This window comes from Trichoderma ghanense (assembly GCF_004382785.1).
Source record: "Trichoderma ghanense strain CCMA-1212 chromosome Unknown scaffold_8, whole genome shotgun sequence".
Classification (NCBI taxonomy): domain Eukaryota; kingdom Fungi; phylum Ascomycota; class Sordariomycetes; order Hypocreales; family Hypocreaceae; genus Trichoderma; species Trichoderma ghanense.
The window spans coordinates 926,111-933,874 of record NW_027395671.1 but is presented as its reverse complement, the minus strand read 5'-3'; the positions used below and the strand labels follow the sequence as shown (position 1 = coordinate 933,874).

The 7,764-nt window shown below is 54.2% G+C and overlaps 4 protein-coding genes across 4 annotated transcripts in view; 1 reads left to right on the top strand and 3 right to left on the bottom strand.

The window, feature by feature from the left end:
* CCMA1212_006920 (uncharacterized protein) overlaps positions 1-321 on the bottom strand; it is a gene marked incomplete at both ends in the record, with an annotated part of 3,299 nt that extends 2,978 nt beyond the window's left edge. Inside the window, one exon of the mRNA XM_073704110.1 lies at positions 61-321. Coding sequence (XP_073557587.1) covers positions 61-321 — 261 coding nt within the window. The remainder of the gene's footprint in view (positions 1-60) is intronic.
* Positions 322-923: 602 nt separating this feature from the next.
* On the top strand, positions 924-1,343 carry CCMA1212_006919 (uncharacterized protein; the record flags this gene model as incomplete). Its single annotated transcript, XM_073704109.1, has 1 exon — positions 924-1,343. The coding sequence occupies one exon, from the start codon at positions 924-926 to the stop codon at positions 1,341-1,343; it is 420 nt and encodes a 139-aa protein (XP_073557643.1).
* Positions 1,344-3,602: 2,259 nt separating this feature from the next.
* On the bottom strand, positions 3,603-4,772 carry CCMA1212_006918 (Short-chain dehydrogenase; the record flags this gene model as incomplete). Its single annotated transcript, XM_073704108.1, has 4 exons — positions 3,603-3,745; positions 3,801-3,917; positions 3,995-4,178; positions 4,233-4,772. 4 exons carry the CDS (start codon positions 4,770-4,772, stop codon positions 3,603-3,605), a joined length of 984 nt encoding a protein of 327 aa, XP_073557642.1.
* Positions 4,773-6,038: 1,266 nt separating this feature from the next.
* On the bottom strand, positions 6,039-7,223 carry CCMA1212_006917 (Translation initiation factor eIF-2B subunit alpha; the record flags this gene model as incomplete). The annotated part of the gene is made up of 4 exons (XM_073704107.1): positions 6,039-6,140; positions 6,212-7,031; positions 7,082-7,142; positions 7,205-7,223. The coding sequence occupies 4 exons, from the start codon at positions 7,221-7,223 to the stop codon at positions 6,039-6,041; spliced, it is 1,002 nt and encodes a 333-aa protein (XP_073557651.1).
* Positions 7,224-7,764: the final 541 nt, after the last annotated feature.

Genomic DNA, 7,764 nt, shown 5'->3' with positions numbered 1-7,764 from the left:
GGGGGGGGGGGAGGAGGGAAGGGATAGGATATGGATGGATTGGGACTCTCGCAGACATACTTCTTCAAACAGCTGCAGGCCGCGTTCGTCGTAGAGAAGCAGCGTGGGCAGCGTGCGAGGGCCCTGCTCCGGGTTCATCTGGGCCAGGATCTCGTCCTTGAGATTGACCTCGATCCGCGCATTCTGGATGTCGATGATGTCGAGCGGCCTCTGTGTGGTGGTGGTGGTGGTGGTGGCCGATTTGAGAGCCATTGCGTCGTCGGTAATACGCTGTTGCTGCTGCTGCTGCACAAGGAGGACGGGCTCCTTGACAGCGGACATGGTGATGATGTTGAAACCAAAAGCAACGATGCGCTGGAAAATGGGACGATACAAGACGAGACAGGCGGTTTACGTGTGCGTGTGCGTGAGCGATGTGATGTGATGTGACGGAGCTCTCGTTCTGCGAAGCTGTTTATATAAGTCAGGTCTTACTTATATCAGGATGTCATCCAGCTCGTTCGTGTTCACAGGCGGCGCAGTGAGGGGGTGACGGCAAGCCATGACGACCCCCCTGGGAGGCTATCCATACTATATACAAGTCACCACCTCTTCCGCTCCGTCGAATCCAGGCACCGGAACGACGCCAAGCGACGTGTCGAACCACACGATCGACGTAATGTCCAACGGACTTGGAATCCTAAACCAAGACCAGGGCCCGGCCGGGAAGGGCATACCGGGCAGATACACGGCGTCCGCTACACACCGGCGTCACCAGCCAGGTCGTGAGCATGTACACGTATAATTCAGCTTTGCTACGTTCTAGCCCGGATGCCCCCATGCGCCCGCTCATGGGGGGGTGTCAAGATGCTACCTGAACGAACTAACATGCCACAGAGGGTGCAGCAATACTATCCAGTTAAGCACTGGAACTAAAGTAAAGCATGCTCCCCCCCCACCCTTGTTCTGAGCTCGTTTTCCCCTCCCCGACATGCCGAAGCCCACGGCTCGCAGCAAGGGAGCTTCTCCCCAAGAGGGTCCGCTACGCAGCCATGATGCAAGACACCGGCGGCCGAGCAGAAGGAAGGGAAAAAGCATGTGGAACCGCCGGCCGGAACGCCATGGCTTGGAGACGGCGCCAGAAGCTGGATCAAGATAGTGGTCAGCAGCCCCAGCAGTCAGGGGGGGTGGGAGAGGGCCAACCTTGTTTTGGAGATTTGTCCTCTTTGGCTCTGCTGATTTCGGCTGCTGTGATCCGTATCGATTTCGGGGGATTGCTATCGGATGCTGGTCCCACACTGTTTGGAATCATTCATGGCAGTTCTGAGGAGATTCCGCTTCAAACGAAACCCTTGCAGGACTAGCAATGGGAACCAACGTGCCGCATTTATTTGGGGGCCAGCTGCTATTGAGCCAGAGCAATTGGGGGGAGCTCCACGGAGATGGAACCATCTCACGTAACGGAACTGAATCGAGGCAACGCTCATCAATGCCAGACAAGTGGGAAAAGTAACAGATCAGTACCTGGAGCTGTTTGCTTTCTGCATGGCCGGACAGGGCAAGGCCGTGTATAGATTGACCCCCAACTGCGGTCCGGCTGGATTACTATAACATGCCGTCCGAACTCTGTTTGTCCCGGTGCATTACTTATTGGATTTGTCACTTTTGACAAGGTGCGACGAGCCGAAGGATGGAGCTGAGTGGGATTCGGCAGCATGTATTCCAAAGCAGCTTCATCTCGTTCTTCTCACATATACTCGTCTCTCGTTCACGCTACAGTGCGCCCTTTTTGCTGTAGACACACACCTAAAGAGCTTCAGCACCGTGAATACCGCCGGCCTGGCTGTACCTTCATTGGTATGGAGCATCTGCGGAATTCCGGGCATCTCGGGTGGCCGATTTCTGCGAGGCTGTCTGTACCTTGCAGGCATCAGCACCAGTTGACCACTGGCAGCTCTTTGCATTCTCTTGTGGTGTTTGCCCGTGAAAACCGTGTGTCATGTGTCCGCTGTCTCGATGCCGCGAAAGGCAAGGGACGTGGGCATCATCTCGCCCGACTCCTCCCCAATCTCAGCCGCCCCTAGCCGCTCCGCCTTGTTCCGCGTGAGGGTGTATGTACAACTCCGTACCATGGCTGCATTGGCGATCGTGATCGTAGATGGAACTTCCAGTTGTGAGCGATTTGGGCACATCGAGCAGTGGTAATCGAGAGACGGACAAGATAGTCAGGGCCGGTATGAACAAGCTCTAGGATTCTATCTGCTTGGAGGGGAGCAGCGCTCTCTTATGGACATGTAGGCGTTCCATTAGCACTGATAACGCCATTTGGACCCTGAATGAGCAGCAAACCATTAGCATCCCCTCGAGACACGTATATGCCATATATACTGTCCTTTTCTCCTCCTCCTCCTCCTCCTTGATTTCCCTAAATCTGGATTTACTATTTATCATCGGTCGACTCTTTCATCCATTCAGCGTACACTCGACAACTGTAATTGATACATTAAATGACTCTTCCTTCTCCTACTCGACCATCAACAAGTGCGAACCCCGCCTGCGTCACTCCCTCAAGCCTCACCGAATACGGGTCAAGTTCGAAGTACACGCAGCTGGAGTTGACATGAAGCTCCAGGAAGCCATAGCGCCGAACCCTCTTCAACCACCAATACATCATTATCCAATGTTTCTTTCGACTCAGTTCCGTTTCCAACTGCCATCTCTTCGATATTACCATTCCTCGGCCGACTCCATCGAATAACCGAGCCCTGCCTCCTCTCGTACAAGCATTACTAAAGCAACAAACGGCCTCTTCATCTACAAGATGCGGGACCCCGGACAACACCCGAAAGTCGCCCGATATCGAGATCTCTCTCAAAGTAGCAAAAGGTCTGCCTGCATTATGCTTCTGGATCCGATCTGACCTGTCGAGCGCCAATCTCGGAACCAAAATAGGGGCGTCGTTTATTCACTTGCGGAGCTTCCTTCGGTCGAGCCTCGCTTGCGTTTACTTTTCGCAAGAAGTTGCCCGACATTGCGAATGACGAGTCAGTGTCAATCGTTGCGGAATTACGGGCGAAGATGTTACCGACTGTTTCTTCTTTTTTAAGATGTCGAAACGGAATCTTTTCGATTCGGATTAATAATAACGGGGAGAAGCAAAGTGCGAGGGCGATGGCATTGCAGCTTTGGCAGAGCAAGCTGCTTCGAACTCAGCTGATCTCAGCTGCTGATTCTCCAACGGTCAACTTTCGAACCTCCGAATTTGACTTCCTGCTCCAATAAATATCTACGGCATAGTAGCTTCGGGTTTCAGAGCTCTGTCATTACCCCTCCGCTACAGCCACTCGTAGTGTTTTCAAGGACTTCCCTGAGCAGGAGGGGCCAGGAGAACCACCATCTCGGCAACAGCAGCATTTTGAAAGAAAAGCACCTGGACGATTTGTAACAGTCACCAGACTGTAAGTTGGATATTTGGTTTCTCTTGATCTATTCTCCGTGGGCTTTCTTCCATCTTCGACAACACCTCCCTTTCGTCTCTTTACTAGAGCCCCGATGCTCATCGACTCTTACGGCCGGCGTTGAAACAGCTGAGCTTCTCTCGGTCAGACAAACCCAGCATGGCCTTAGTAAGAGAACGCCTGGCCAACCAGCTTCTCGCTCAACTTCCACAGGCGCTCAGCCTCGACCTTGCTTGTGCCCCATGGCTTGACAGTCTGTGTGAACGGATCGGCAATATGCGCGTCCTCCAAGTACACACCGTTGACTTCTACACAAAAGTTAGCAGTCACACCCAAGTAAAAAGAGAGCGGAGACGACAGTACCCTTGAGACTGGGCTCAAACGCCGCGTAAATGTGCGTCGCCACGCCCCTATCCGGCGTCTTAAAGTCAAACCCAGTATGCCATCCCTCGGCATTCCCAAGAAGCCTGTCGGCAGCAGCTGTACCATGCATCGTCAGCACACGCAACAAAAAGAGAAGATGTAATATGGAGAGAGAAAGAGAGATCGGTGCCTACCCAATGTCGCAAACTCGACGGAAAAGTCAATATGCTCGCCGAGATGGGTCACGATGGCACCTGGATGGAGACTAAACGCCGTGAGGCCTCGCGAACCCAGCTTCTCGGCCAGAGAAATGGCCATGAGCATGTTGGCTGTTTTGGACTGACCATATGCCTGCCATCTGTTGTACGTCTCACCGTCCTAGACTTGGTCAGCAATGAACTTTTGAAGAGATACAGGGGGGGGGGGACAAACTCGGAAGTTGTAGTCGAACCAGCGGATTGGGTTGAGTCGATGTCCACTGCTAGAAACATTCACAATTCTTCTCGCCTCGGACGCAAGAATCTTGTCAATGATGAGGTTTGTAAACAAAAACGGTCCCAAATGGTTACTCCCAAACTGCATCTCAAACCCATCAACAGTAACTTGATGCGGAACCGCCATAATGCCCGCATTATTCACCAACACATCAATATGCGGAACATCCTCCCACGAGTTCACCGTAGCGGCAGCCTCCCGCACGGCAGCCAACGAAGAGAGATCAATCTGCAGCGTGCGGACGTCAATGTCCGGGTGCGCTGCCTTGAGGGCATCCGCCGTCTGCTGGGTTTTGCTCAGGGTGCGGCCGGCGAGGATGAGCCTGGATGGGTTCGCTTTCGCAATGTACTCGAGGAAGATGCCGCCGAGGGTGCCTTGGGAGACGCCGGTGACGAGAATCACCTTGTTGGCGATTTCGCTGGCGAGGGCTTGGATGAGCTCGGAGGCTGTGGTGTCTTTGGTGTATTCGCGGACCATTTTGGTTCTATGTCTGGTTGTTCCTTGGCTGCTCGAGATGGTGATGACTTCTTTCTACGGCAACGAGCACTACACGCTTTATATCTAGATCATGGAGACCCGGTTCCTCATGGTGTATCCTGATCCTTCGGAGATACGGTGTTATTCGGAGGAGGTCCTCCTTCGAACACGCAAGCACAGACGAGCTCTGCCAAAGGCATGCGTTTGATATGACGCTTGATTGAGGCTGAATGCTCAAATTTGCTTTCTTAAGATCCTGCCCGGGCTGTGTTACTGATATCGGGGCTTCGACGTAGGTAGGGAGGGACATGTGTATGTTGCTGATGAATCCTTCCATGGTGATATTTCGACGGAACACATGGAACATCTGCTGGTTTGGTCTTCATCACGACATCAAACTACAACTATCGTATCCGTTGAGCAGACTATCTCCCTCAATTGTGTCGTCAAGTACTATAATCGAGCCCCATCTACACATATGCCATATCATACAACCCACACTCGACGAAAGAAAGCCCCGTTCATACCATGCAGTACCGTTCTAGAAACCAGCTCTCTCTCAAACAGCTATACAAAGCACACACGGACTCATGAAGGATCAAGTCATTTGACAAAACCCCGTGGCGAACCATTTTACTACTCCGACGCAGTGGGTTCGCATGTCCGAAATTTCCACTGACGCAAGCCCCGGAGATGATGCGCACAAAATCCGGGAGGCATCCCGAAACGAAACTTACACAAGTTTTGCGGGCCGAAGGAGCTCCCCCATCTCGGGCCGAGATTCATCGACTGTCAGCTTTAATTCGAAATGGCATGGTTCGGTCAGCAGCATGCAGATGGAACAACTGTCCAAAATCGTTGACTATGATGGATTCTGAATGAGGAAACATTGCCAGCTTTAAGGCAGTCGACAGCCTTTGGTGGTTTGGAAATGATGCGACACTTTGACAGAAATTACCGCCGAAAAGCTGCAAATGTGCAACACCAGACCAAGTGTCGAGGCGACGAACCGAACGGGGATAAACGGACATACGATCATCATGTTTGTTAGCAAGGCAACTTTCAACACAGCGGCAGGGCATATGCGGCTACCCTGAAAGGTTGCTCGGTTTGGAGGGGCGATTCTCATCAGACGCAAACCAGCCTCAACTCTGGGCCTTTAGAAGAACGTTTAGGTTGATACAGCGAGCAGCTGGGAATTGACGTAATCTTCCTATCACTTTTTTTCTTGTTTTACTTGTTTTCTTTGCTCATCTAGCCGCACGCTCAGCCGTTCAAGCTGCCGTATATATCGAGAAGCTGCTCAAATACATATCCGGGCAGATGAACGCCGTTCTCCGTCACCAAGTTTGATATCAGTTCGGGCGGCTATCGCGAGATTGATGTCAGCATATCAGTTCCTGTGGAAAAGCAAAGAGAGAGAGCATGACAATACTGACCGTATAATCGACAGCCTCCTTGGGCTGCTTGCTCGGCCCCGTAGACGAAAAATCCAGCACCACCTGCTTGTACCCGATATCCCTCTGGTCCAGCGGGAACTTGCGCACAAACTTGTGCGTCTCGGCCGCCACGTAAAACGGAATCTTGGCCTGCGCCGCCAGCTTGGCAATCTGATACGTGCCGATCCGCGAGATGATGCCTCCGTTCTGCGTCACGGCCTCGGCGCCGGTAAACACCATGTGCACCTCCCGCAACAAGCCCATGACATGCGCCACCGCGGCCTCTGAAATCTCCGCGACGGGAATGCCCTTGCTGCGCAGCTCCTTGACGACGCGGTCGCTCTCCTCGGCGCGCACCTCGTCCCTCACGTAGACGACCCTGAACTTGCCCTCGCCGTTCTTGGCCGCGCGCTCCAGCAGGCCCGTGACGGAGCGGGACGCGCCGTGGGTGAGCACGCACTTGCCCTCGCGGACGAAGCGCCACCCGGCTTCCGCAATGCCGTTCCTGGCTGCGATGGCCCTACTCGCAAACAGGCGCCCATTGCGCAGCAGGTGGTGCCGCACGGCGTCGAAGCTGCCGTCCTGCTGCTTGAGCGAGGCGACGAGGTACTGGAGGAAGAGGTCGGTGCCGGCCTGCAGGGGCAGCGGGTTGTCGACCGAGGCCTTGAGGAGGTCCGAGTGGGACTTTACCGTGTCGAGGGTCTCGTAGACGGTGGTGGAGGGGACGGTGTTGAGGAGGGCGATGAGGGATTCGATGGCGGCGACGGGCTTGGTCAGGTCGGGGTCGGAGGCGAGGAGGTCTCTGTATGTGGCGACGATGCTGCGCGGACGAGTTAGAGGGGATGATGTAGAGGAGAGAGATGAGCGTACTCAAAGGTCGAGTCGTTGGGCTGGGTTCGCAAGGGAAGCTCCGTCGTCTGCTGCGCAACGGCTGGAGGTGATGGTCAGTATCTGGTGGAGGAGTTCCGCCGCACAGAAGGGAGATTGACGCACCAGCTTCTGGTTCTGACATGTTGCGCGAGGTGAGTTGTAGTATTGAATGCGACCAAAAATGAGGGTATCGTCAGGGCAGAGAGCGGGCGCAATGTCGAGATGCCGGTGCTGTGACTGTGACTCAAGAGAAAGTGGGAGATTTCGTCTGCCGCTATCGAAGCTCAAAGTTGACGGCAAGGTTCAATTCAACACTAGCCACACTTGGCGGGGTAACTCCCCCGTAGCTCCAGGCGCAAGCCACTGTAAGAGCCCCTGTAAATCAGCCCCTCCATCCGCCCCGGTTGGATCGCGCCAGCACCTCGGTTTATAGGGCAGCGAGGCAGCTTGGATGCCCAATAGATGTCGAGACCCGGAGCATCCATCTCCGTTCGCGATCCTGACGTGAACCAGCACACACACAGAGAGCGCCGCCACCGCTCTCCTCTCTCCCCTCTCCAACTCTCGAACACCATCGCCAGCATCGCCGCCCACGACAACCACGCCCGCCTCCAGCTTCAATTCCGCTCAACCTCCTCAACCTCTTCGCCCCTTCCGCCTCACCACCACCAATTGAACCATCA